At 50.5% G+C, this 27,732-nt stretch overlaps 2 protein-coding genes across 6 annotated transcripts in view; one reads left to right on the forward strand and one right to left on the reverse strand.

Annotated features, from left to right (window-relative positions):
* syne2b (spectrin repeat containing, nuclear envelope 2b) overlaps positions 1–8,509 on the forward strand; it is a 41,512-nt gene extending 33,003 nt beyond the window's left edge. The window contains exons 59-76 of one of the 2 annotated variants that reach the window (XM_088307740.1): positions 179–2,216; positions 2,554–2,885; positions 2,954–3,098; positions 3,173–3,373; positions 3,447–3,706; positions 4,080–4,239; positions 4,306–4,458; positions 4,609–4,749; positions 4,820–5,032; positions 5,108–5,245; positions 5,352–5,537; positions 5,618–5,731; positions 5,799–5,951; positions 6,024–6,143; positions 6,216–6,353; positions 6,502–6,600; positions 7,276–7,341; positions 7,598–8,509. In XM_088307740.1, the coding sequence (XP_088163866.1) occupies positions 179–2,216; positions 2,554–2,885; positions 2,954–3,098; positions 3,173–3,373; positions 3,447–3,706; positions 4,080–4,239; positions 4,306–4,458; positions 4,609–4,749; positions 4,820–5,032; positions 5,108–5,245; positions 5,352–5,537; positions 5,618–5,731; positions 5,799–5,951; positions 6,024–6,143; positions 6,216–6,353; positions 6,502–6,600; positions 7,276–7,341; positions 7,598–7,723 (4,783 nt within the window). In that variant the 3' untranslated portion in view covers positions 7,724–8,509. Of the gene's footprint in view, positions 1–178; positions 2,217–2,553; positions 2,886–2,953; positions 3,099–3,172; positions 3,374–3,446; positions 3,707–4,079; positions 4,240–4,305; positions 4,459–4,608; positions 4,750–4,819; positions 5,033–5,107; positions 5,246–5,351; positions 5,538–5,617; positions 5,732–5,798; positions 5,952–6,023; positions 6,144–6,215; positions 6,354–6,486; positions 6,601–7,275; positions 7,342–7,597 lie in introns of both variants that reach the window. The other variant, XM_088307748.1, reaches the window with a different exon arrangement.
* A 6,659-nt stretch (positions 8,510–15,168) lies between these two features.
* Positions 15,169–27,732, reverse strand: esr2b (estrogen receptor 2b). Of its 4 annotated transcripts, XM_088307783.1 has the most exons (11): positions 27,505–27,732; positions 22,279–22,649; positions 21,717–21,877; positions 21,051–21,167; positions 20,394–20,663; positions 19,903–20,041; positions 19,361–19,497; positions 19,095–19,269; positions 18,169–18,313; positions 18,080–18,125; positions 15,169–16,704 (listed from the first exon to the last, which is right to left on the reverse strand). In XM_088307783.1, the coding sequence occupies exons 2-11, from the start codon at positions 22,605–22,607 to the stop codon at positions 16,604–16,606; spliced, it is 1,620 nt and encodes a 539-aa protein (XP_088163909.1). In that variant the 5' UTR covers positions 22,608–22,649; positions 27,505–27,732; the 3' UTR covers positions 15,169–16,603. The 4 variants fall into 4 exon arrangements, with proteins under 4 accessions (XP_088163909.1, XP_088163900.1, XP_088163886.1 ...); XM_088307774.1 differs by having other exon boundaries at positions 18,080–18,313; positions 19,361–19,494; XM_088307760.1 differs by having other exon boundaries at positions 18,080–18,313.

Below are 27,732 nucleotides of genomic sequence, written 5' to 3' on the forward strand. Positions count from 1 at the left end.
ATGGGGAACAAAAAAGTCTAACGTGAAAGAAAATTTGCCGTAAAGTTGAACTTAACAGAAAGACGTAAAACACTTTCCAGTGCGAAGGTGGACAAAGCAAAATGCACACGTGGAAAATGAATTGATGCTTAAGAACTTGACTGATGTCATTGTTTTTTTTTTTTGTTTTTTTTGGCAGTTCCCCAGACAAGAGCTGCCACGATGAGACTGACCGCCTGGACGCCATGAAGAGAGCGCTCGAGGACCAACGGAGCGTCCTCGGCCACTTGATCGACAGCCACGCAAAGCTGTGTCCTCTTTTGAGCCGCGCCCATCGAGCGGATGCCCACATTTTGCTCGAGACTCGACGTCGCGAATGGCGACAGCTGGAGCAAGCGCTGGAAAAGGCGTCGCGTCACGCCGACGTTCAGTCCCAGAGCTGCAGCAGCCTCTTGCTGGAGCTCGCCTATCTGCGGGGCCACTTGGAATCGGTCAGCCGAGAAGTGGAAGAAGCCCAAAGCGCCCGAGAGTCGCCGTGGGATTGCCAGAAAGCAAAGCAGCTAATGATGGCGCACGCCGAGGTGAAAGCGGCCCACGTCAAATATTATCATTTGAAGGAAACGGCCGAGGCGCTCCCCCCGGGCTTGTGGCCCAAAGAAAGGGCGGAGATCAAGAAGGCGCTCCTGAATGTCAAAGACCAACTTTGTCTCACCGAGGAGTGGATGTCATCTCAGATCCAGAACGGCAACCATCCCGTCAGCAAGAAATGCCTGACGCTGGCGAGGGACGGCCTGTCGTGGGCTAAGCAGATGGAGAGCAACATCGAGGGCAAGCGCCGCTGGGTGCCGCTACATCCCGAGGACGTCCACCAGCAGCTGCGAGCTTTGAAAAAATTGCGGTGCCAGGTCGCCGCCAAGCAGAAACAACTGGGGCCGCAGGTGAAGGCCGCCGCCGAACTCCTGCCGCAGCTGGAGCAAAGCGAGCAACGGCCCGTCATGCGCTCGCTGCTCCAATGTCTCGAAGAACGCTCCGAGGCGGTGACGCAGAAGCTGTCCGAGGCCGTGATGGACTTGGAATCGGGTCTGCGGCTCCGAGAAAAACTGTGGGAGCAGATTGCCCATCTCGAGTCGTGGGTGGCGACACGCCTGCAAAGGCAGACGATGAACGAGGCGAGCGGCGCCAAGATCGCTCGCGGCGGTCACGCGACGCTTGCTGAGGCGGAAAAGCAGTCGGCCGCCTGCGAGACGCTTTTGACGCAGAGTCGAGCTATGGCTCGCGAGCTGAGCGTGGTGGAGAACTGGCAGCTTTTCGACAAGCTGGTCAACCTGCAGGACGACATCAGCAGTGTTCGCGGCCTCCAAAGCGCCAAGCGAGAGGAGCTGGAGGAACGCGCGCGATCCGGCGACGCCAACCGGCGAGCGCTCGTGACCGTCGAACAAAACTTGCAGCGGATGCAAGATGAGCTGGACGAGCTGCGCTTCCCCATCACCGGCCAATTGCTGCAAGTTGTGGGACGCTTGAAACGCTCGCTGTTGGAGCACCAGTCCGAGATTGACCTTCTGCGAGCCGCCAGTCAGGACGACAAGGCGAGTGAGTTGGACACCGTCGCTGGCCAAATTCACGACAAAGTCGCTCGCCTGCAATTACGGGGCCGAGAGCACGAGAAATACGTCGGCATGACGCAGAATGTGGAGAAACTGAAAGAGGCCCTTGAGGACCAACTCGCTCAAGCCGGAGAGCGGCCGGCGGAGGAGCGGTACCGAATGTACCTGAAGCTGGTGTTGGGCTTTGCTCTGACCAAAACACTTTGCGAGGAGGTCGGATCTCAACTGCGGACGATCTCGACTGACTTGGACGCCACTCAGCTGCGCTCGGAGCAGCGCCGACTTCAGCAAAATCGGGAGAGCTTTGAAAAGTTGGAGGCGGAAACGCTGACGAATCTCAGCACGCTCGAGCGGTCTGCCCTCGCCCAGCTGGGTCTCGACTCGCAGAGGAAGATGATGCGAGCCTTCCTGCGGGATGCTCGGCAGGAGCTGCGGAAGCCAGCTTCGGTGGCGCCCAATGAAAGATGCGTCCAGAAGGAATACGGGAAAGTCGTCGTCTTGAAAAAGACCATCGAGTCCCGGATGCGAGCGCTGGCGCTTCTCGAGCAGAGTCAAGCGAGCGAGGATGGAGGCGGCTCATCAGATCTTGAAGATCTGAACGATTGTGTTCTACGAGAATGTGAAACCCAAATGGCAAGTTTTCTTTTTTTCTATCCTTGGCGGCAGCTGGCCGAGTCCATTTTGGCTTTCATTTAGAACAGGCTTGAGCAAACTACGGCCCAGCCACATGCGGCCCGTTACACGTTTTAATCCCGCCCGCCAAACTTGGAAAAAAAATGAAATGAGTACCCCGGTTAATGTTTTAGATATTTTGTTGTAAAGCTTTTGTTCATTTTCATTTAAAATTTTCTCCGGCCCCTACGTCCAATTTTAGAACCCATTGTGGCTCTCCAATCAAAAAGAAAGTGGTTCCCAAGTTGCTTTTTTCTATTTCCTCCAATTTTTTTCTGTGATGCCAATTGTCTTGCAGGACAACATTTCGGCTGCAAGGACATGGCTGCAAAATTACACGCGTGCTGCAAAGGAAGCGCTGCAGTTCGTGAGTGACGTTGAGGTCTCCCTGCTGCCCCTTCCCGCCTTCGCTGGCGTCTGCCGCGAAAAGCTGCAGGAGAGCCGCGACGTGTTGGCCTCACTGGATGAGCGTTTTCAGACTCACGTGGAGCAGCTGAGCCACGCGGTCCTGCATCCTTTTCTGTCCCGGCCAGACGTGGATCATCTCCAAGAGACTCTTGTGAGCCAGCTCCTCGTGAGGATGTCCACGCTGAAAGCAAAAGGCTTGCATCAACTGGACAACCTCCGCAGGTTGGACCTGACGTCGCTCACGAGCGTCGCCTCGTTGTTCTAATCGAAACACTTTTTGCTTTTTGCAGCTGTGCAGAAAACGACCGCCAATACACAAAATGGCACGACGAGATGAGTCTGAGTGTGAGGAAAGCCGAGGAGGACCTGCGGCAGTTGCTCTCTCAGGGGCTCGATTCTGTGGCCGGGTGCTCCCAGCAACTGCAAAAGCTCCAGGTACGCGTCGGGCCGCACCGTAAGTGAGAGTCCCAACTTGCGCCTGAGCCGCACACCTCTTGGCTCCGCTGCAGGTTCTGCAGGACCGTTTGGACGCCGTCCAGAAGCATCTTGAGGGGATGGAGGAGTGGTGCACGGAGCAGCGGTGCCGAGGGCACCGGGAGACGTCCGTGGCTGCCGCCAGGAGACGCGTGACCGATCTCCGCCTTTGCTCGCAGCAGCTGACCGCCAGACTCAGAGAGAGGATTGTCGAATGGAGCGACGTCACCCACGGCGTAAGTCTGGACGCCGGCTCGTTTGAATTTTTTTGAAGTGGATGTCGTCATGAAACGGTTCTTTGTCCGTCAGATGGGGAACGCCGCCGCTGTGCTGCAGCAGGTGGAGGAGGAGCTCCCTGAGCCGGCGCCGTTGACGGCCTCCGCCAAACAACTTGTGGACCTGCAGCAGTGCTGGCAGCAGTACCAGGACCGGCTGGACTGCGAAGATCGTGCCCTCAGCGCCTTGGAACTGCGCCTTGCCAGGCTGCTGGCGGCGCCCGCCGACATGCGGCACGCGCCGCCGCCGGCCGTCGTCAAGCAGCTTCAAGCCATGCAAGCCGCCTACCGCAGGCAAGCGGGCGCTGCAATCGGCCGTCCCCGTTCTGTCGCGGGCGGAACAAATGCCATCTCTGCTAATTACTAAACAGAAGTAGAGCGCAAAAAACATTTGGAAACAAATGATGAAATAAAATTTAAAATCTAATCTAATTATAAAAAAAAAAAAAAAAGGAGGGATGCGAAAAACCGATGGCAGTTTTGAAACTGGATAGTTGCATGCAGCGTAACCTCGCAATGCTCGTCACTATGTTTGTTTGAATGCTTGCGTGTGCTGCGGCGTGATGTAGACCATGCCGGCCGTCTTCATGCAGGAGTCGCGATGCGTGGGCGCGCGCGCACAACATAAGATTTGTTTTGGATGCTTGTTGCGTGTGTGCGTCTTTAGGATTAGGCAGAAGAGCCGAGAAGGTTTGCAGCGGATCGAGCTGGAGCTGGAGGAGAAAGAAAAGGTGGAGGAAGAGCTGCAGGTGGTTTGGGTTTGGTTGACGGCAGCCGACAGTCTCCTGTCCGAGATGGATCCGAGCAGCGGCGCAGCAGAACTGAAGGTTTGAGCGCTGTCAGCTTTGCATGCGGCCAATCGGCGAGTTTTGAGGTGCGTATTGTGTCTGCAGACGATGCGCAGCCAGTTGGGCATCCAGAAAACGCTGGTCCACGGCGTTCAGCAGAGGCTGGAGTCAAAGTACTTGGAATCCAACGTGCTCCCGGCGCAAGTGGACAAACAACTGCGGGAGGTCCAAAAGGCTCTGGAGCAAGTCGCGGTGAAGGTAAACAAAAAGTTGATGCGAGTTGAGGCGTCGCCGTCGACCAAAAGGCCGATTCCAAACAATCAGCGAATGGGCCAGATTGAAACGGCTTCAAAGGTTGAAAGGAGGCAAGCCGGCTTCCTGGTATGCTCGTCAACTTTTTGCGTCCAGGTTGAAGCGGCGATGGAGAAGAGCGCACTCGTCCACAGAATCGGCACCGAGCTGCTGGAGATGAAAGCCGGCCTCAAGTCCGTGCAGCAGAGGCTCCAAGAGCCGAGTTCCAACATGGCCGATGCCAAACACGCTCAGAAGGTGCGTAGCGTAGCTCACACAATCGCCGCCGCCGAGCCGCGTTTGAACTCGATTCCTGGTTGGCGAGCAGCTGGTGTGGGACGAGCTGATCAAGTGGCAGTCGCGCGTGGCGGCGCTGGAGGTGGAGGTGGAGGTGGAGGTGGAGGTGGAGGTGGACGTGGACGTGCAGCGCTTGGACAGTCCGCAGGAGGCGCTGACGCTCACAGCGCAGCTGGCCGAGCTGCAGCAACTTCACGGGCAACTCGCCAAGCGGGCGGAGCACAAATCGACGCTGGTCGGCAAGGTGGGCAAGCTGCTCTGGGCGTGCCGCTCCTTCGGGCGGGCATGATGCTCGGTGTCGTCTTGTGCTTCTGCTCAGACGCAGGTTTGGCTCGAGGAGCATCAGGAAATGATCAGCAGCTCCAAGAGCTGGATGTTGGAGTCGCAGTCATGGCTGTCCACGCCGCGCACATACACCACCTCCCAATGTCTGAGCGAGCACGTCCGAGCTCTGCAGGTCAGCGGCGCCGGCAAAAAAGCTTGCGGGAGCAGGACGAGGTCATGCTGAAGCGCTCGCTCTGCATCTCCCTGCCCCGCCCCCTTTCTCTCTGCCCCACCCCCAGACGGTGTTAAATGATGCTGCGCGCATCCGTAACACCTTGGAGGGCTTCTCTTCGGTCCTGGAGCAAATGTCCGAAGTGGTGGAGGTCACGGCTCTCGGTGAACAGCTGCTGGAAGCCGACCGCCAACTGGTGGCCGTTCAGAAGAGCTTTGCCGAATCTTTGGCTCAACTGGAACACGCCGCCGCCGTGAGCGCCGCCGCCTTTTTTTCCACGTAGCAATTCTTTGCCTCGCTCACGTCGGCTTGTGTCGTCTCGCGGCTCCCAAGGAGGTTAAGGCGATGGAGACGGAAGCCAGGAAGGTGGAAAAGAACGTGACGGAGATCAAGGCCGTCTTCTGCTCCCCAGAGACGCTGTCCAGTCCCGAGGAGAAACATCTGGAGGTGATGTTGTGTCCGTTTTGACATCGGTGAGACCCAAAAAATTCACAAACTCTTTGACGGCACGCAGATGCTCGAGCGGAGGATCCGCTCCATGAGGAGCAGCGTCGCCGACATCCAGAAAGCCAAAGTGCGCCTTCATCTTCCGGAGAACGCGGACAAAACCTTGACGGTCTTTCGGGTCATCGGTCAGCTCCAAAGCTTGCTGCAGGACCTGGAGAAGGTTTGTGCATCAAGTGCGAGCGAGCGAGCGCCAACGCCACGACGTCAGCGTACGTCTCGCTTTGCGTTGTAGAAGGTTCCAGCTCTGTTCATCCAGCAGCTTCCGACTCAGCGAGACTCGGCTCGAGACAAATGCCGGCAGGCCATGTCGCTGACGGAACTCGAGCTGCCCAGCAGCTGCGACGAGAGCGAGGTGAGTCGCCGGCGTCTTTGTCATGGTCCTCGCCAGTCGCAACCGACGCCGCGTCATCGTGTCGCCCGTCAGGACGACGAGGGCGAGATGGTCCACATCAGCATTGCGCACGTGGAGGATGACGTGCAGCAGCAGGCCGGCGCCGCACTTGATACGGTGCAAATCGCCACGCCTGAGCTGAGACGCTCCGGGACGGCCGACAGCATCCCGGTAGGCCACTTTTTGAAGGCTTACTCGCTGGCTTGTTGGGGTTTTTGCGATGGACCGCAAACGTCAACAATGCCACCTCAGGCAATGCCAAAAGAAAGAACATTTCCAAATGAGTTCATTTTGATTGGATTAGCCTTTGTTGCCGCAGCAAGGACGTGACGGTGGCGAGGCGGAGGGAGAGGCTGGCGCCGCTGCTGGAGCCGTTGCCGTTGGCGCAGCGCCTGAAGGCCCAGTGCAGGAAGTGAAGGCAGGTTCACGAGGTGTTTTGTGGTGGCTCTGGGGTGCTTTCCCGGGTGGCGCCAAATGTCGCCTTTTCTCTGCACGCTCGCCAACGGGCCACAATTCCCCACTCGCGTCGCTTGCTAGTCACAAGATTCTTTCTGCATTGTTCCTTTCATTTCTTTATGAAACGATTCTTGAGTGCATTCGTATGATGTCATTTCAAATTGTTTTACGAACCATTTGTAAGTTGACATGTCGTTTTTGCATCGAACCCATCGGGTACGTTCAATATTCTGCTGCTTGCTAAAATCCCCGCAAAGTGTCGACTTGTTGAGCCGCAATGGAGCGAGTCGCTCGGGGGTTGTGGCCCGGCGTGTCGGCACCTTCCCATTGGCCAAAAAAGCAGCTAGCAAGTTAGCTTAGCCTGCTGCTGTGCCACCCAACATTTTCTTCTGTCGGGACGAACCGCGGCCGCACTTGCTCAAAAATAATGCGACATTCTCAACATCTCGCCTGCTTTGTGCCTTCTTTACTGGCTACACTTGCGATGGGCCGGACCGTATTACGATACGATGTTTTGAAAATATCGCCCCTAATTTGTCCCCTAAAAAAAAAAAAAAAAATGTACGTTTAACGCGGCATCAAGACGGCCCGTCGCCATTGTGCAAATTTGTGCTGTTGTTTTCTTTTTGGTTGTCAGCCTGAAGAAGTGACGCAAGTCAGCGAGCCAGAAAGGAGCCAAGCCTCACACGGGCCAAGTCAACAGGTGAGCTTACGTGATGACGAGCGTGGCGATGAGGGGGGAGCACGCAGTCCCACCAAAACTTATTTTGGTTTCCCGACCTTTATTGAGCCAACCCCCGAATCCAAACGAGTCCTCTCAAATGCATTTCTCCACTGAAATGAAATTGAAATGCCAGCTGGCCCCGATTTCACGCCCACGGCACGTTGGTTCGCTTTACAAAAGGAAGGAGTCGCGTTTGCGCCTGCCGCCCGCTCACCTGGCTGCTTGCTTTCTTTAGGATTCCGGTGGCACCGATCAGAGTTCCTCAGAGGATTTGTCATCCAACGACGCCGGCTGCATGGTAAACGCCTCCACTGGCTCCAAAAGTGCGGCGACTTCCCAGCAGAGATGTTTGCTCTGCTAGCTGTAGAACGTCTTGAAGTGTCGAGGCCACTAGCTAGGAAGCGCCATTTCCTTCTCCTTGGCCAAAGTCCTGTAGACCAACGTTAGCGACTGAGATTTGAGATTTGAGCCCAAGCTGGCACTGCAGCATCACTCAAGGCTTCTGAAGACGGCAACGACGCATTTGACGGAAGCAAAGCGCAGACAAGACGCGCTTGGACCGTTTTGAGAGTAACGACAGCAGCTTGCCACTGAACTTGCATTAATGTTCACGCCATTCGAAACTTTGAAAGCGCAAATATCAATGACATCCGAAAAGAAAAAAAATTGTGCTGATCGTAGCCCGCGAGAATATGAATGAAAGTTTTCACGGTTGCCTCTTTATCTCCGGTTGATAAAAATGGAGCAACAAAAAAGAGCCACCAGCTCCAAAATGGCCGACATGTCCGTCCAAGTATGTCATGGTGGCTTCAATTGCTTTTTAGGCGAAATGACTTCCTGTGTTCCCATGGCGACGTCATTGGCTAGTTGGCCAGCTAAAGTTAGGGAGTGGGGGAGGCGAGTGGCTGTGGTTCACAATATTTCATGTTTCGAAAGTTGGCGAACTTTGGCCCGGAGGCCGTGTAGATGCTCTTTGATGACAGGTGATCTGAGCATTACTTTTCATTCCCTTTGCTTCGTAAAGTTGTCTTTTCACTTGCCAGCATGAAGTCTTACAAGGTCTGCATGGATGACGTCTTGCTCCTTTTCTCCTTCCTCGCTTGCTCTTGTGTACTCAAATGCCAATAAATCAGTAACCTTGATCCTCGTCTAAGTCTCTTCCTGTGTGTCTTTTGCTCCTCACAGAAAACAATAACCAAATAACACTCACGCCTCGCTTGGAGTCTTTGCATTTTCTCCGGACGATCTTTCGATAGTTGGCCGTTGTATTAGCAGGCCAAAAGCACACGTCATAAAACTCTTTCAAGCCACCTGGAAGCTTGCGAAGAGTGATGGCAACGCCGACCAGACCTGGCTCCCGTTCTAAGATGTACCTCGAGGTACGAGTCGCCCAACTACGTGTTAACATCAAAATCAAATCACAGAAAAGGAAATGGCAAAAAAATGTTTTTGCCATTTTCTTAAAAGACTGCAAACGTGGAACATAATCCACTGTTCCACTAATCCTCCGTGAAAATGTCCTTTGTTTTTGTCAATGCCAATTAAATGAATACAACGCCTTTGGGTTGGTTTCAAATGTATTTCGAGATAACTGCATGGCCGTTAAACGGAAAAGCTTGGAACTTGTAGTCCTCTTTGTGTGTGTCGCACTAACGTGACGTCAACAGCCAGCAGCCAATAAGATTAGCGCCAGTGGATGACGTTACTCCTAGTAGACGAGTTTGCGTGTAACTTTTTGGGTCGAATAGATCACCTGTTCTCAGGCCGAAATGCAACACTAAGTAAAACGTAGTTTCCTGTTTTTTGTTTCATATATATTTATATATATAACATGTAATATACAAAACACGAGTACACTGTAAAGTGGATTTTATACTTCTCAAGAATTCAATCCCCAAATCCACTTTAGAAGATGGCAACAAGGCATCCTTGCTTGATTTCATTTGAGTGCAAGCACGCGTGCATCGAACTTTACAAGCGATATCATGCATTGCACTTTTTGTCATTCAAATTGTGTGAAAGTGTTTGCAAACTGTATTCTGATTGTCAAAATGCTTGAAAAATAATATTTGTGTTGAATTTTTATTGTAGAATACTTCTAATCTTGCACACAAGTTGAACACTTATTTCTTGAAAAAGGAAAACGAATACTAAAACTAATCAGAAACTAAATGTTTTAGAAAAGTCTAAAACGAATAATGCTGTCCTGAAAAATAATTAAAACTAACCGCAAACAACTCAAAACGAAATTAGAACGAACTATAATTCAAATTTCAAAACGAAAACAACCCTGGTGTGTGCGTGTGCGTGGAAGCATTCCCATTGGCTGCTGTGAGCATGCGCAGAAGAAGAGACAACTTACACACGTTTTGTTTACGGAAGGAAATGTGCTCCAGCCTGTCTTTTTTTTTTGGTCCAGCCTCGTTGGCTCCAATGACACTAGGATGAAGCAATCAGAGATCACAAAGAAAAACATAGCAAGGACTTGTGATCTCGCCAGAAAGATGAGTCGGCATCGAGTAATTGTCTCTGGCCCCTTGCCTGCGAGAGGCAATGATGAGAGGTTTAGTAGATTATTCTCGCTAAATAAGTGGCTGGCTAGTTTTTGTAGTGAGCACGGACTGCAGTTTATAGATAACTGGCCTTCTTTCTGGGGCCGACCCGACCTGCTGAGGATGGACGGCCTTCACCCTAACTGGGAAGGCGCCATCACTCTTTCTAGAAACATAGATTATTGTTTGAGCCTTCCATGACTATTCATATTAGAGCAGGTCGGGCTGCAGGCGAATAGTGAGCCTGTAAGGAAGGGTATGGAGTCTGTAAGGCTAGAGCTAACTAGCGCTATGCTAGACTTAGACAACACACATAGCTTTTCTTCTAGATTTGAGCGCTACACACCATACGCTGGTAGATCTCATACTGATATAATTTCTACTGAGGTGGCAATACATGATGGGTTTAAGCATTCCTCCTCGGTCGGTTTTATTGACGACGAGCCGTTCTCTCAAAATAATAGCACTCGAAAGCTGGTAAATAACTATCGGATTCCGACCGTCAGAATTTCTCGCCGCGTTTATAGTCGCTCGAGGTACAATCCGGGACCTAGGCAAGGCAATCTCCTTAATATTATGACCAGGAGTCCTGTTGCGCGGAATAACTTAGATAGACCTATTTTACTGAAACTCGGTTTTTTAAATATTAGATCGCTTTCATCGAAAGCCTTGTTAGTTAATGACCTTATTAGAGACCATAATCTTAACATGATTGGTCTTTGCGAGACCTGGTTAAAACCAAATCAGTTTTTACCGCTAAATGAGGCTTCGCCTCCAAACTTCGTGAGCTCGCATGTTGCGCGCCCTCAAAAGAAAGGCGGGGGTGTAGCCCTCATTTCCGAATCTAACCTAAAACTTAGTCCTCGTTTTAGCAATTCCTTTAAAACATTTGAAGTTCTCATTATGCGATCCTCAGCCGAGCTGCCGTTTTATCTTGCCGTTCTTTATCGTCCACCTGGCTCTTACTCCGGCTTTTTAGATGAATTTTCTGAATTCGTAGCTGATTTAGTAACTCATGCGGATAATATACTTATCATGGGCGACTTCAACATTCATATGAATCTCCCGTCGGAACCACTTACGGTAGCGTTTCGGACAATCATTGATATGTTTGGTTTCACGCAAATAATAAATGAAGCAACGCATATAAATGGCAATACGCTAGATTTGGTATTAACCCGAGGCTTAGCATCTTCAAAAATAATTGTATTACCATATACCAGTGCTATATCTGACCATTACTTTATCAAATTTGAAGTCTTGGCTCACTGTCATCGTTCTGACCATAATCAAAGCTATAGCAGCCGTAACATTAGCTCCTCAACCATCGTTGCGTTCTCTGAGCTACTCCCTTTAGCAACTGCTTCGTTTCCTAATTATATTGGTACGATTGATGATCTCACAAACAACTTTAATGTCGCTTTGTTAAATGCGCTTGACTCCGTCGCGCCTTTAAAAACTAAAACTCGTCCAAAGAGGCTTACTCCGTGGTTTACAGAGGAAACGCGCGTACTGGAACGATCTTGTAGGAAGCTTGAGCGCAAATGGCGTGCGACCAAACTTGAGGTCTTCCGTCAGGCATGGTGCGATAGTTTACTAATATACAAAGAAGCGCTTAATTTAGCCAAAACTAATTATTATTCTAGATTAATTGTCTTACATAAAAACAATCCTAAATATTTATTTGATACCGTAGCAATGCTAACGCAACAGCGACCAACCTCGGATAGCTCTTCCTATTCAGCTCACGATTTTATGCAATTTTTTACTCAGAAGATAGAATGTATTCGTGATGAGATTAAAGACACTGTTCTTAAAATTCCGTCGAATTCCGCGATAAATGGTGTTAATAGGGACATTAGGGCTGATAACTGTCCGATAACCTTATGTCAATTTAAAAAAATATCTCTTGAGAGCCTAACAAAATTGGTTAGTGCGGCAAAACCGACAACTTGTGTGCTCGATCCGCTTCCTGGCAAACTAATTAAAGAACTGTTTACGACCCTAGGACCGTCTGTTTTAAATATAATTAATCTATCACTTACCACGGGTGTAGTACCAGCAGCTTTTAGGACCGCCGTTATCCGACCGCTACTTAAGCAACCAAACCTTGACCCAGAGAGTCTCATCAACTATAGGCCGGTTTCAAATCTTCCGTTTATTGCAAAAATTCTTGAAAAAGTCGTAGCGCAACAACTTAATGAATATATGACTGCTAATAATCAATTTGAACCTTTCCAATCGGGTTTTAGAGCCGACCACTCTACTGAGACGGCCCTTGCTAAAGTTACTAATGATCTTCTCATAGCTATGGACGCCGACACCTCATCAATATTACTCTTACTCGATCTTAGTGCCGCTTTTGATACCGTTGATCATAACATATTATTAAAACGCCTTGAAACGTGTGTTGGCATTTCAGGTTCAGCGCTTTCTTGGTTTAATTCGTATCTGTCGGAGAGGACGCACCGTGTAATTCATGGCAATGCGACTTCGGATCTTTGTAAGAACACATGTGGAGTTCCGCAGGGATCGGTACTTGGACCTCTATTGTTTAGCATCTATATGCTACCGCTTGGTGATATTATACGGAAATATAACATTAGTTTTCACTGTTACGCTGATGATACGCAATTATACATGCCGTTGGATATAACGAATCCCCGCGACTGCTATAAATTAGAGGCGTGCCTTGCCGAAATTAAACAATGGATGTCTTTCAATTTTTTGCGTCTTAACTCAGATAAAACCGAGATGCTCATCATTGGACCAGCGCGTCATCGGTACCTTTTCAAAGACACCACTCTGAATATCGATAAATGTAATATTATCCAAAAGGATTCAACAAAAAATCTCGGTGTTATATTTGACGCAACTATGTCTTTTCAAATGCACATTAAAAATATTACTCGAACTGCGTTTTTTCATCTGCGTAAGATTGCTAAAATCCGCCCAATTCTATCAACGTGTGACGCGGAAATCTTAATCCATGCGTTTGTTACGTCTCGCCTCGACTATTGTAACGTTTTGCTCTCATGTCGAGTATTAAAAGTCTGCAGTTAGTTCAAAATGCAGCAGCTAGACTCTTAACTAAGACGAGAAAGTTTGATCATATTACGCCGATATTAGCCAATTTGCATTGGCTTCCGGTCCACTTGAGATGTGATTTTAAAGTTCTGCTACTTACTTTTAAAATATTGCACGGCTTAGCACCTTCTTATCTCGTTGACCTCGTGGTACCATATGTTCCGTCCCGAAACCTTCGCTCACAAAATGCTGGTCTTTTAGTGATCCCGCGAGCCAAAAAGAAGTCCGCAGGTTCTAGAGCGTTCTCTATTCGGGCACCAATGCTTTGGAATGCACTTCCCTCAGATATTAGAGGCGCCACCTCAGTAGAAATGTTCAAAACACTATTAAAGACGCATTTATACTCTTGTGCATTTAGCTGAACTATTTGTTGGCCTGTTTACTGCCGCTTTTTTCTCTCTTTTCTTTTCTTTTCTGCCCCCTTTTCCCCCGGCTGGGGGATTAGGTGACGGTGACCCACTCGGAAGTTTAAGGCATTGACCAACTGGGCATGCACCTGTTCCAGTGATGTCGTCTTCCTGCAGCGCGACATTTGATCAATTTATTTATATACTTTAGCATCTAATTTAATTATTTGTTGGCCTGTTTACTGCCGCTTCTTCTCTTTTCTGCCCCCTCCTTCCCCTGCTTGGGAATTAGGTGATGGGGACATGCTTTGAAGATTACGGCACTGACGAACTGGGAAGGGACCTGCTCTGCCGAAGTCGTCTTCATGCAGCGCCTTTTCTGATTTCCTTATATTTCAGCACTTCATTGAACTACTTGTTGGCCTGTTTGCTATTTCTGTTCTTTCTTTTCTGTTCCCAATTCCCCGAATTAGGTGATGGCGATTCACTTGGAAGTGGCTGTACTGAATTTACACCAACTGACCGGTACAAGATCGAAGGCTCATCTTCGGATATGCTGCCATGGATATTACGGCCCTGGATGAGGACCCGCTCCACTGAAGTCATCTTCCTGCAGCACTTCATTCAATTGACTCTTATATTATCTCATCTATTATTGCATAGCATCATTGTATGTGTCAAATGTTGCCCAGTTGGCATCCATTGCAGCCTGGTCATCCTGGAAGCGGGATTCCCCCATCTGTGGTCCCTTCTCAAGGTTTCTCACTTTTTTTTGTGAGTTTTTCCTTGCCCTCCTGGGGGTTAAGATCGGGGATGTCGATTGTGGCTATGGAAAGCCCTTTGAGACTGTTTGTGATTAAGGGCTATACAAATAAAATTGACTTGACTTGACACATTTTTCTTCCCGTGAGCTCATGAGCAAAAATTTGCATCAACTCCACAAAATCCAAAACGACGTGCCAGTCGCTTCTTGGGCAATGCGCACACGAACCCCGGCGGCCGTCGGTTGTCGCTTTCGGACATTTTGCAGAGTCAAGTCTTTGCTGAATGGAGAAGAAAATAAAAGTTACAAGTCCAGGTGCTCGTCAAATGTCATTTTGTCAAGTCGACAAAATGAAGTCGAAGACGGGTCGCCGTTTTGTCCGATCGTCATTTGCGCTGATTTTGCCCAATGGGAGGTGGCGCTCAAATGAACCAATTCCTCTTTTCGCCTCGCCGACCACAAAAACCCGTAAAATAATTTGCATTCCGACAACGAGACGACCGGTGTGTGGAACACTTGAATGAAAATGTGGTCTATTTTGTTGTTGAAGTGCGGGTGTGGCTCAGCTTCCCTCCGGACGGGGTCGCCGAGCATGGCAGAACTGCTGATGGAAAAATAAAGCCATTTTGGGTCGAAAGAGTTTTTATTCTCGTCCCACGCTGATTCTCCCCAGACAGAAAAAGGGAAAAAGTCCCACCCCCCGCCCGTCTTCGGGGGAAGGCAAACAAAAGACATGCTCTCATTTGACCTTGTCGCATTTGCATTCTCATTCGATTTTGCCCCCGACGGTGAGAGCAGATGTGGTTGCTCTTTGCAGCGGCCTTCCGGCGCCATCCCGACTGCTCCTATCGCCTCGCGTGCTCCGCACCGAGATACGGGTCGAGCCTTTTGTCCTCCTTACGTTGAAATTTCAACACCAAGACTGGTCACTTCTACAATGCCCTCGTCGTTATTTAAAGAGAATGACTCAAATGATATAAAAATACACTCCGGAAACATTTCCTTCCTCTGCATCCTCGCCACAAAAAAAAAAAAAAGAAAAGAAAAGGGCGCAACGTTTTCATTTGTTGACTTTTATTGATGGAATCCCGTAGAATGACGTCGTCAATAAACACTTCGACAGTGAAGTGCGTGTGCGTGTGCGTGTTTTTGGGCACGAAAATGATGGCTTAGCCGTGGCCTAAAAAAGAGCGAGGGCATCACAAAACGTGACGCACTTTCCACAGCTTCCACAAATGATGTCGCAAAGGAGCACCGCCTCAAAAGAAAACAACCCTAAAGCAGTCGTGGGCAAACTACGGCCCGGGGGCCACATTCGGCCCGTTAAACGTTTTAACCCGGCCCGGCCGAACTTGAAAAAAAATGAAATGAATAAACCTTGTTCATGTTTTATTGTCTTTTGCAAAGACAGATATTTTGTTGTCATGCTTTTGTTCACTTTCATTTCAAATTAAGTTGTTTTTTTTTTCTCCGATGAGGTGAGGTTTCCAAAACACTCCATCCATCTGCTCCTGGTCCGGCCCCTCTGTCCAAATTTTCAAACCCATCGTGGGGCCGCCAATCCAAAAGTTTGCCCACTCCTGCCCTACAGGTTTTCTCCAGTTGGCTCTTTTTTGCACTCGGTCGGCCAAACAAATTGTCCCGTTTGGTGCCTCCGATTTGCGACATGGAGCGAATGCTCCTTTTTGGACTCGGAACATTTGAATCGCAGCCTTTCAGCTTTCATTTGAGGGTTTCGGTGGACGGGCGTGCGACACTTCCTGACGGGATCCAACATTTGGGCGTAAGCGCTCGGCTGTTTGCGTTCCGTCAAGTGAGCGCCGCGTGATAAACTCGCAAACCTTCGATGGACTCGCATTGAGACAAAGACTTCACGGCCGAGCGGCCGGATGACGTTTTCCAGCGCCGTTGGATCACGAGCAAGTGGTTCTGACCCCAAATCCTATTGAGCGTGCCTTTTTGCTGCTCAAGTGCCAAACGTGAAGGCAGGAAACTGGAAACGGTCGCTCTCCAGTTCAAGGAGAACGCCGCCATCTTGGTGGTTTGGTTTCAAATGGCGTTTCGAGCCATAACGGCGGCATCGCGGTCGTTCCCGCTCGCGAATGTTCATTTGGCGACAGTTGGGGAGGACGCTGGCCACTTAGCGCTTTGCAAACAATTTGGGCAGGTTTTGGTCCGACAGGGACGGTGGCCTTCATCCCAGCGCAACACAAGAAAGAGATGCTAATGCTAATGCTAATTCTGACACACCACACACACTGACAAGATTCTACAAAGGATGGAAAAGTTTCAGGGAAGGCCGTTTAGCTGTCGTCACGGCAACCTGATGTGCGACACGCCGGCGGGTTCATGGGTCAGGTGAGACGTTACAGTGATGAGTCGTACGATTAAAAAAAAAAAAAAAACACCGCCAACTTTGAACTTTTCACCGAAAAAGACGACTCGGCATTTTTTGGAGGGCAGGCCGACGATCGAGGACGTTCAGACTCGTTTCACTCCTGATGTTTCCATGGCGATGCCATTGGGGATGCTAAAGTCAGAAGAAGAGGCGGGGTTCCCCAAATCCAACATCCACGCCGCCACAGGGACAAACCTGAGAGAGCAAAAAAAAAAAAAACAGCGACCATGAAAATGGCCGTCAGGGCAATTGCACTTTTTTTGAAAACGACTTGTGGCTGTTTGGATCCAAATGACTCAAACGGCCCGCGGAAGCGAATCGCTTTTAGGCCTCACCGACTCAGCGTCAAATCCGCCCTCAGCCACAAACTGACTATGGGAGGGAAAAAACTATACAAAACAAAATGTCAACAAACTATTATTGAAATTTAAGTCAGTCAACTACTAATTGTGTGTTTGCATTCGGTCTGCAGTGCATCATTTGCATTTGTTTGTTTTCCCCCATAATGCTTCGGGGCTTCGGTGAACGTTAGCTCAAAACGAATTGCGACTCTTTGCCGTGCGGAACCGTTGGAATCGAATGCCGTCTCTTCTCGGCACGGGTGAGCCAAATGATTGGTCGCCGCCGCTCATGTCCAACATGAAAATGAAAACAACGACAAGTTTGTTGAGCGGCAAAAGTGCTCCGCTTGCCGCAGTGACGTCAACAGAAAGTCAAAAGCGTGAAATTCAATCATGGAAAATATTCAAAAAGAAGACGTGACATTTTCATCATTTGACGCATTTTGCGTCATTCAAAGACAACGTCAAGTTTTTGACTGGCCCTTTTTGGCAAAGCAAGTTTCCAAACGATCCGCTTGAAATGAAATGAGTGCGGCGTGATCGATTGAACAATCGCCCCGATATCGCCAAAACCTTTGATGAGCCCACGAAGCGTAAAACTTGGATCGTGAATTCGCAATTGGAAATTCAAATTATTGATCTGATACTTTTAATGAGCGTTGCCCCGATATCGGGACAAATATAGCGAGGGGTCCTCATATTGAAATCGCACCGCGATTCAAACGCTGGCAATAATGCGCCCAAACCAGTACAGAACTTTGACCGAAGCCCGACACTCCCAAAAAATGATTTGGCGGAAAACTTTCGGATTAAAATGCTAAACTGCTGCGGTCAATGAAGCGACATTTTGCAGTGCATTTGGGCACACATCGATTATTTCAAATATTGGACTGGACAAGTAGAACCCGTCCAAACGGGGAGAGATTTTCCAACACTAAATATAAAGGCGGAAAACGTAAAACGTAAAAGGAAACGGTGCGTGTTAATAATAAGGGGGGGTCCGCCCTCCAAGGATGAAAAGTTTAAAAAAAAAAGGAAAATTGTGCGCATTCCATGCATGAAAACAGGTCAGGAGTTAAAATTGAAAAAAAAAAAAAAAGGAAAAGTGTACTATAAGCCAAAAAGGCTTCAAATTGGAAACGTGAGTTTGGCAAAAGAAGTCGGCCATCAAGCCAGCGCTCGCTCGAAGGCGATCGGTGAAAAGGAGCAAAGGAGCGGCGACGCCTCACCCGTCGTTCTGCGACACGTGGCTCTGCGGGGGCCGTGGGGCCACGCGTCGGGCGTACGTGTCGGACGGCGGCGTGTCGGACGGCGGCGTGTCGGACGGCGGCGTGTCGGACGGCGGCGTGTCGGACGTCTGCGGCGCGCCCGACGTGTCGGCGTCCATCATCTCCAGCAGGAGGTCGTACACCAGCACCACCTTCTTCCGCTTCATGCTGCACAGGTGCTCCATGCCCTTGTTGCTATGGAGACCACACACACACATCAACATTGCCAAAGGCGCCACCAATCAGCCATTCACCCGGCAATTTTTTTCCACATTCTTCGGTGAATCCAATTTAAAAAAAAAAAATTGGAAAAATTATTGTAGGGCTGCACGTCATTATTTTTCTCCGCAATGTGGATTTTTTTTTTCATGAACTGGAGGGGGAAAAAAAAAACTAATATATATTATATATAGATATATCCATTTTTTTATTAGAATTTCTTTGGGGCATTTCCATGTCTTTATCCCCAAAAAGTTGACAGTTTGGAAAATGTCCAAAGACAAACGGATGACTTCCTGGTTTGTTTCGTAACACCCGTCAGAAAATCATCCAAAACGTTGATTTGCATTCCAAAGTTTTCTTTTGCTTTCACGGAAGAGAAAGAATCACAGAGGCGAGGTTGAAGTTGGGATGACTTGGACCATTTGAAGTGCCCACAGGTGTATCCGATAAATCCAATGGCACAACAGTTGTCGATGAATTTGATCGCAGATTTGTTGTCGCCGATTTGATGCGGCGACGCCTCCGGGTACGAGTGAGCGATCCGCCTTGCGATACATCATTTTTTTTTCAAGGTTCACGACGTCGACATTTGTACCGGCCAATTTCAAGTTTTCGCTCACGGGTGCGCCACTTCATAGCGTGGATGTCGCTAGCACATGTGCGCCTGGAGCGAAGGACGACATGAGCTTAGCCTCGAGTCCGTTCGCTTCACGCTAATGCTAACGCCACGAATGGCATCGGCGCGCCGGCAGACCTGACGTGTCGAATGTGCGAGAGGAGCATGGTGAGGTGTCCGAGTCGTCGCGTCTGCTGCCGGCCGCTCTTGGAAATGGACCAGACCAGCGCGTCGATCGCGCGGTCCAGAAGCCGCAAAACTTTCTTCCTGCTGGCCGATTGCTCCGACGTCTGCGGGGAACTCGAGCAAACGTCTGCGGGCAAAACAGAGCCGTGGCTCGGCGGCAAACCTTGACGTGTTTGCCACTTAGGCCCGTGACAAAGCAAACTTGATTTTGTTCTGACTTGAGTTGAGGAGGATCATGGCCTTGAGGCAGACGTATTCCTCCCGTTGCAGTTTGAGCTCTCGGAATCGGGCCGTGGCCGCCAGCAGCATGTCGAAGATCTCCGCGATGCCCTCCACGCACTCGCCCTCCTCCCTGCTTGGACACACGCGCACGCAGGTCAGCCAAACCCATTTCACATTTCCCAATTCAAAGCATCGCCCGGCACTCACAGGACGCAACGAGCGAGCCCATTTCAATCACGTGGCCGTGTTTGTCCGGATTAGGGCGCAATTTAGTCGTCGCGGCTTTTCGTCAGGTGTGTTTTGTAGTCCGCAAATGATTTTTGATCATTTTTGGACCGACCTTGCGTACGAAAGCAAAATTCTTTTGCCGCGTCGATGTGGGCGCGAGTGGCACGGAGCCTTTCGGTCACTTTATTTGTTGGGAGCAGGCGGATGGCGATGACAAGTGTGCTCGCCAATGTGCACTCGCCATGGCAAAGCGAGCAAACTTGACGGGTCGTCAGCCGTGCCATAAAGACGCCGGCGGCCGCGAGCTGACCTGTTGAGTTTGAAGTCGGGCGAGAAGATGAGCTTCCCGGGATGGTCGACCGATCGCCACATCAGGCCCAACATGAGGATTTCCAACCAGCAGCACTTCAGCAGCTGGATCTGGTCACACAGACTCAGCTCCACAAAACCTGCACACGCACACACCGACAAACGTGTCAGAGCTCCAGCCATCCCTTTTCCAAGCCGCTCGTCCTCATGAGGCGCCAAAGACAAAGATGACGTCCTGTTCACTTCCTGTCCGAGGCCTCAGAACGGCGGACGGCGCCCTCGGACCGGGCGTCGTGCCAACCGACGGGAATCGGCTGCTGGTCTGAGACCGACGCTACGTCGGAGGAACTTGGACCGACCTCCGACCGGGAAAGGTCGCTTGGAACCGGGAGGTCCGAGTCGCGACCGGCCTTCGACGCCACTTCATTTGATGATGCAACAACCCGCTAGGGGGTGGGGGGGCGAGCCGAGCCGAGCGAATATCGGTCTCACCCGGTATCTTCTTGGCCCAGCCGATCATGAGGACGAGCTCCTTGTCGGCCAGGTTGGTCAGCGACGTCATCACGCTGGCCTCGGTGAACGGCTTCTTCAGCTCCTCCATCAGGTAGATGGCGGGCGGCTCCGCCTCCATGACGCGCAAGACGAACTCCTCGGCGCTGAGGCCGCTCGCCTCCACCCGGACCTGCGGGGCCCCCCGCCGCTGGTGCCGGAAGCCACGGAAGCCACGGAAGCCACGGAAGCCGCAGCGCTCGCGCCGCACGCCTGCGTCATCACAGCAGCAAGTTAGACGGACTCTGCGGCATCCGCCGGCACGCGAGCGCTCCAAAGAAAATGCTTTGAGATAGGAGCCATCCCACCCGGGTGACCATTTCTGCTTGGACTTGCAAGTGCAAACGCGCAGCCAACATTCCGTTCAAAAAACGCTTGCCTTCTCATGCGGGGGATGTGCATTTCAACGACGTGGCACTGAACGCGCCGTACGAGCTTCATGCTCAAACGAACGGAAAAGGCCACAGACAAGCTTCCCGTTCGCATCGCGCGTGGCGGCGCTTTTGCGCAAGCCAAAAATGACGTTTGTTGTTCTTGGTTTGCTTGGTGTTTGTTTTGAGCGCCACCGATCCAGAGTCCAGAATCCATCTGCAGACGTACCGCACTTCATCATCCCGGCTTGGTAGCATTTGCGCAGGCGGCAGGCCTGGCAGCTTTTGCGGCGGTTCTTGTCGATGGTGCACTGGTTGGTGGCGGGACAGATGTAGTCGTTGTGTCCTATGAGCGGAAAGGGAGTCAGAGGTCATCAGAGGCACCATCAAATCAAACTTGCTTTGGCGCCTTTGCTCTTTTGTTTGTATTTTGGGATTTATTTTCCAACGCGTACGGGGACAGTGCACATCAATGCAAATGTGACGGATTGTAGCCAGAAAACAGAACATGACTTTAAAATGCAGTCGAGTTTCAGGAAACACACAAATGGAGCGGATCGAGACATTGAAAGCGAACGAAGCAAAGTCGGAGTCGAGTTGTAAAGTGCCGCGGCGCTCGCTTTCGTACACGCGAAAATGTCGGCAGTCAGGAAATTCTTTTTGCACTTGAAATCTGTCGGTGCATCAAGGTCTCAAACGGCGAATTGATCATCAAAATAGTTGACTTTTAATTTGACGATCGATCCGTCAGTGAATAATTTGATCCGATGCGTCCATGAATAGAGCCAATAATCGACCCATCATTCAAATCGTGTTTAACCGCAGCCCCGAGTTGTCGTCGGTGGAAGTCGACTCGAGTCGCGTGCGAGGAGAAGCCCCGCCCCCCAATCCTCACCTTGAATGCTCCTCTTGAAGAAAGCCTTGCAGCCCTCGCAGGACCAGACACCGTAGTGGTACCCCGACGCGTAATCGTGGCACACGGCGCAGAAGTGCGCGTCCGACTTGACGCCGGCGTCGGCTCGCCTGGCCGGCATTTTGGGGCAAGTCGCGACGGCGCTGCAAGAGAGGACAGCCCGACGTGAGCGTATCCGTCATCAAGATGGCGCGGCCACGCCACTCTGCCGACATGTCGGGCGCATCTCCCGGCGAGCTTTGCTGTCAAGACCAGCATGGGCGAAAACCTCGGGCGGGCAAAATGCGCGCGGCTTTTCAAATCCATTTTGATCTCGCCGCGCAAAGCAAACGGCTGTCGTGGAAATCATCCTCTCCTCTCCGACTCCTAAATCGTTGCATCGGCATCTGACAATTGCGCGCTTCAATGGAAACAAAAAAAAATGAAGTCGCAATCGTTTCTTTTCAGAAAGGTCAGCGTGTTGGAGTCGTCGGCAACAAGACAAGCAGGATAAATGGATCGGCGACAACAACGGCAAAAGATCAAAGCTCCCGAATGCTCCCACCTGCTGCTGACGAAGCCTTTGGGGTCCATCCAGGGCGAGCCGGCGCCGTCGTAGGCGAGAGCCGGGGGGCGGCGCAAGGCGAGCGCCGGCGGCTCGGGCCAGAAGGCCGGCGGACCGTCACCCGCGGGCGCTCTGCCGTAGCTCAGTCCGGAAGCGCCGAAGAAGGCCGACGGGTCCCGGTTGCCGTCGGCGAAGGGCGGGCCGATGCGCGGCGCGCGCCCGCCGCCGTTAGCGCACGCCAGCTGCGAGGCCCGGCCGGAGTCCACTTCTCGGAACCGCGGCAGCGCCAAAGTCTCGGGAGACGGCGCCATCCGCAGGCAGTCCGCCATCGGGATGAGGATGAGGAATGTCGAGGTCTACTTCATCCTCGACTGAAGACAAAAGAAAACAAACTGACTCAAGCGCGTTGAGCAAAGTGATGTGGAAAATGGAACGCTTGTTTCGTTCCTCAAATATTTCTTGAATTACTCGTGCCGTGTATGGATTTTAAACGTTTGAGGTGCGGCTCTTGGTTTTGGCCACAAGCGCTCGTCGCACCTGCGACACCGAACGTGCGTGAGCAAAGTTGCGCGTGGGCTTCGGGCAAATGAGGACGTGCGCTGGCCAAGTGGCTAACCGTGCGACTTGAGGCAAATATCAAGCTAGAAATATAGAATTTATATATTATACATATCTATATATATATATCCATATATATATTAGTGCCGTCTCGTTGTGTTTGAAAGACTCCAATTGGTTGCAATTTGCTAGCTGGCTAGCTAGCTCGCGACTTTCTTTGCCGCAGCTTGCGCCCGGCGGTTAGCATGCTGCATTTTGGCTTCTTTTGTCCGGGACGAAAAGATCACAAACTTTGAACAAGTCGCTCAATCGTGAACGCACACGTTTCCTCTTCTGCTTGCGCTCATGCTCTTTGCTCTCCTTTCCGGCGCATGCCGCCACCTTCGCCACCTTCCTAAATGTCGCCGCAGCGCAATCACCAAGACGAACGTCGGCGGCACCGGACGACTTGAAGTGCGTTCATGCATTCGGTTGGCCATCAAGCAGCAATTTGTACCGGCCGACAACAAACAGCAACTCTTGCGCGCAGAGACGCTAGTTAGCTAGCTTGCAGCAAAAGCGTTTGTGTTGACCACCGAATCGGTTTGAATGAGGAAGCTCACAACGTACTCGGGCGGCTGGCTGAGGAGACCTCCTCCAAGGCAAACGACACGCACGCTGCGATGGCATTTTGTGTCACGTCATTGTCATGATCCACACCGCTTCTCTCGTACGGGGTGGCGGGAGGGTGCCGGAGCCGATCCCAGCTCAAGACGGGCGAAAGGCGCACCGCACCCCGAACGGGTCGCCAGCCAGTCGCGGGGCAGACGTTAGACGGCGTCAACCGAGTGGGAACTGAACCCACGCTGCCCGCACACAACTCGGGCGAGTGGACCGCGGCAATTTTGCATGCTGGACAAAAGAGCGGACGTCCGCTCGTCGTCAAACAGCCACGGGGTCGCCGACCTCTCGAGGTCGCTGCAAACAGGCGGCACGCTTCCAAACATTTTTGCCTCGTCGCTCAGCTTTGCCCTCTGCGGGTCGCCGCAAAGTCTTTGGCCGCGAACAGAAACGGTGGCGGCGCGAATCGAAAAAAGAAAAGTGCAACGACCAATGCGGCCGATGACACGCGCTCGCCCCCCCCCCCCGCGCGGCTCCGTCAGGTTGCAATTAACTTGCTCGTGTTGAGGGCGATGCCGCGCCTTCGTAGCCCATCTTTGAACCGCTTGCCCGCTTTTCCGGCCAACCGATGAACATCGAGCGATTCCTCCTCCCGCCAAACTAAGCAAACCGAACCGCTCACGAGCGGGCGGCCAGACGCAAACAAAAAGAAGCAAATAGGAGGCGGCTCCGGAGCGGGTGACGAGCGAGCCGAGCCGAGAATCTTGACCGCAACGACAAAGTCACGCCAACGCGCTCGCTCGGCAAGCTCCAACCTCGAGCTAGTTTGTCTCGCTCGTGTCGGTCGCTCGCCGAGTATGAAAAACAAAGAAGAAATGAAGGGAAACAAATGACCGACGGCATGTCGCGACCCTCGCGTGCCTCGTCGTCTTGCGCCACAGTCGAGCGTCACCTCGGACACTCGGGGGGCAAGTTTGCTTTGCTTTGTTTGTTTTCCCCTCCCCCGCACCGATGACCGCTTATTTGAGGACGCGACGCGCCTCCGCTTTGCTGCCGTGCGACATTGCGGGAGGCACATCGCCGATTGTTCGACTCGATTGGATCATTTTGACAAAGGATGCAAGATGTCGTCTGTCCTGCGGCGGCGCAAGTGAAAACGCAAAGACGAAAGTTGCACTTACTTGCGGAGCACAGCTGACGGATTGGGACTTGATTTTGTTCAGGCGGCCACACTTTGAGCTTTGGACGCCGCTCGCTTGTGCCGAGGGGTTAAAGGTCGCGGGACTCCTCATCGATTTGCACGGCAGCCGCCGGACGCGCTTCCACTTGAAGCCGTCTGACCCAAGGCTTTTCGCGCCACTTTTTTTCAGCCGCGATATCGTCAACCATCGAGTCCGGTGAACGATTCTGCGTTCGGCTTTAACTAGTTTTTGGTCGAGACGCAAAGCTAAATTGCTGATATTCCGAAGAAAAATAAAATATATAATCAAACGTTTCCAAGGGTGTAAAAATGTGTTGATTTTTTTTTTTTTTTTTTAAAGTCACCAATAATTTCAATAAAATACATCCCCAACAACATGTCTGTAAACATTGAGGTTATTTTTTATTTTATTTATTATTAATTATTATTTATTAATTGACATGTTTGGCGGCCATCTTTCGGCTTAGGTGACAACCACCATTTTGAATGCCGTTTTGCTCGCTGTGTTTGGCCGACTGCCAAGTAAGTCGCAAGTCGTCATGGACGTCGTTTACATCGTCACAATAAACAAGTCGGAAACTAAATCGCTCCATCAGACTCAATGACGACAGCCTGCGTGCGCAGTGCCGGAAGAGTCTATGGTTGGTGACATTTTGGACTGAGCGATTGTAGAGCGGCGGCGTGACCTTGGCCGAGTCGCGTTGGAATGTCTTTCAACGTGACGCCAGACAAACGCGGAAGAGAATGTTGGCCACCGGCACATTGTGACTTCACGACACCCCTCCGCTTCCCTCCACGTACACGTGTGTGTGCGCACACGTGCACGCCGCCTGTGGTCCGACCCCCCCCGCCTCAGCCAAACTATTTGCGGGTGGGAAGCGAGCAAGCCGCGCTTGGCTGGAAACCAACATTTCGTTTTGTTTCATTATCGAAGCATCGCAAGGACATAAAGTCCACTTCCTGGCTAGGCTCCGCTCCCGCCGGCGGCGGTGAGGAATAGATGCATTTGCGTATCATACGGAAACATGTCTAATCAGAAGATAGGGAGGAATTCAAAACACACAGAACAAAAAGCAAAATGGCGCAGCCGCATGATTGACAACTGCCAAACTTGCCCAAACATCATCGTCATCATCTTCATCATCTTCATCGTCATCATCGTCATCATCATCATCTTCATCGTCATCATCGTCATTTTCATCGTCATCATCTTCATCATTTTCATCGTCATCATCGTCATCTTCATCGTCATCATCTTCATCATCATCTTCATCGTCATCATCTTCATCGTCATCTTCATCGTCATCATTTTCATCGTCATCCTCTTCATCATCATCATCGTCATCATTTTCATCATCGTCATCATCATCTTCATCATCATCTTGATCTTCATCCTCATCATCTTCATCGTCATCATCTTCATCGTCGTCATTGTCATCCTCTTCATCATCATCTTCATCGTCATCATCTTCATCGTCATCATTTTCATCGTCATCATCGTCATCCTCTTCATCATCATCTTCATCGTCATCATTTTCATCATTGTCATCATCGTCATAATTTTCATCATCGTCATCATCTTCATCGTCATCATCTTCATCGTCATCATTTTCATCATCGTCATCATCTTCATCGTTATCTTCATTGTCATCTTCATTGTCATCTTCATCATCGTCATCGTCACGTCATCGTCATCATCTTCATCATTTTCATCATCGTCATCATCTTCATCGTCATCATCGTCATCATTTTCATCAACGTCATCATCTTCATAATCATCTTCATCTTCATCGTCATCTTCATTGTCATCATCTTCACCATCTTTCTGCTTTCCATCCCTCGTGTATTTGTCGGATGTAGTTTGGGATGGTCGAACAGCAATACCAGTTATCGCTAGGCTCTTCTACATTTTATGTTCAGGAATGAGAAATTGTTTTTCATTTCATGCAATTTTAAGGACAAAAGTTTTTCAGAAGACCTGTCATTGTTTTGTCATCCAGATAAATGCACGTCTTGAAAGCGCGAGCGGTATCGGTTCTTGGTATCAGCGACGACTGAAAAGGTGAGGATTTGTTTTGGGGGTTTAACGATGCCTTTTTGGCTCAAACGATTGGAAATATTTGGCTTTCCCTCTGGTAACGACGACTTTTGCGTACGTAAACGCTAACTCCGAATAAGACTATTTCATTGGACTTTACATTAGATTATCACCATTGGATTTTGTCAAGGCTTCATTCGAACTCACAAATCCCACGAAAACGAGTGAAACGTCGCGTCAATCCGATGACGCCACTTTTATGAGCGATGATACCGTTCTAATGTGACGACGAGATTTCAGAGGCGTGAAAAAGGCACGCAGCTCTCGTTTGAAATCAACTCTTGTTCACTCGCCGATGTCACATCTGCTGACATCGGCATCAGGAGCAACTCGGGGTCCGCGATCTTGCTCAAGGATACTCCGACCATTGCTGGGAATTGAACCCACAACCTCCCGTTGGGGGACAAACATTCTACCTTTGAAGGCACTTAATTGAATACTTTGTTCGCCCGTCATTAAAATGTGTTCAACTAACGTGTCATTTGATCTCGAAAGAGGAAAAAAGTAGAAAACGACGTCATTTGAATCATGTGCATCCCAAATGAAGTCGTGAAAACTTTTTTTTCAGTGTCCCTTTGAAATGAACTTGAAATGAAAGCGCACGCGCCACAACAAGCGAAAAAGAAAGCCGGCTGATGATTAAAACGTCACATTTGCACATTTGGGTCACTTCTACAAGAAGAAAATGACATCTCTTTTATAAGCGAGTCGTGTACATTTCCACACAAACATTAAAGGTACGTCGGCGAGCTGTCAATCAGCAACCTACCTGTCAATCAAGATACAAAAGATGCCGACCCGCTCGCAGGTTTTTCCCTCACGCAACAAAACTGACAGATTGTTTAAAATAAATAAATTTAAAAAAGGGGTTGTGCGCGCGCCAGACTTGTCTTCTTGTCTTCCGTTCTGTGGCGTCCTTTGACCGAGCAGCAACAAGTCGCCTTTGTCGTCTTTCTTCTTCTTTGTCTTCTTCATTTTGGTCTTCACCTCTCAGCGA

This window comes from Idiotropiscis lumnitzeri, chromosome 1, assembly GCF_059441095.1.
Source record: "Idiotropiscis lumnitzeri isolate Australia: NSW breed Sydney's pygmy pipehorse chromosome 1, RoL_Ilum_1.0, whole genome shotgun sequence".
Taxonomy (NCBI): domain Eukaryota; kingdom Metazoa; phylum Chordata; class Actinopteri; order Syngnathiformes; family Syngnathidae; genus Idiotropiscis; species Idiotropiscis lumnitzeri.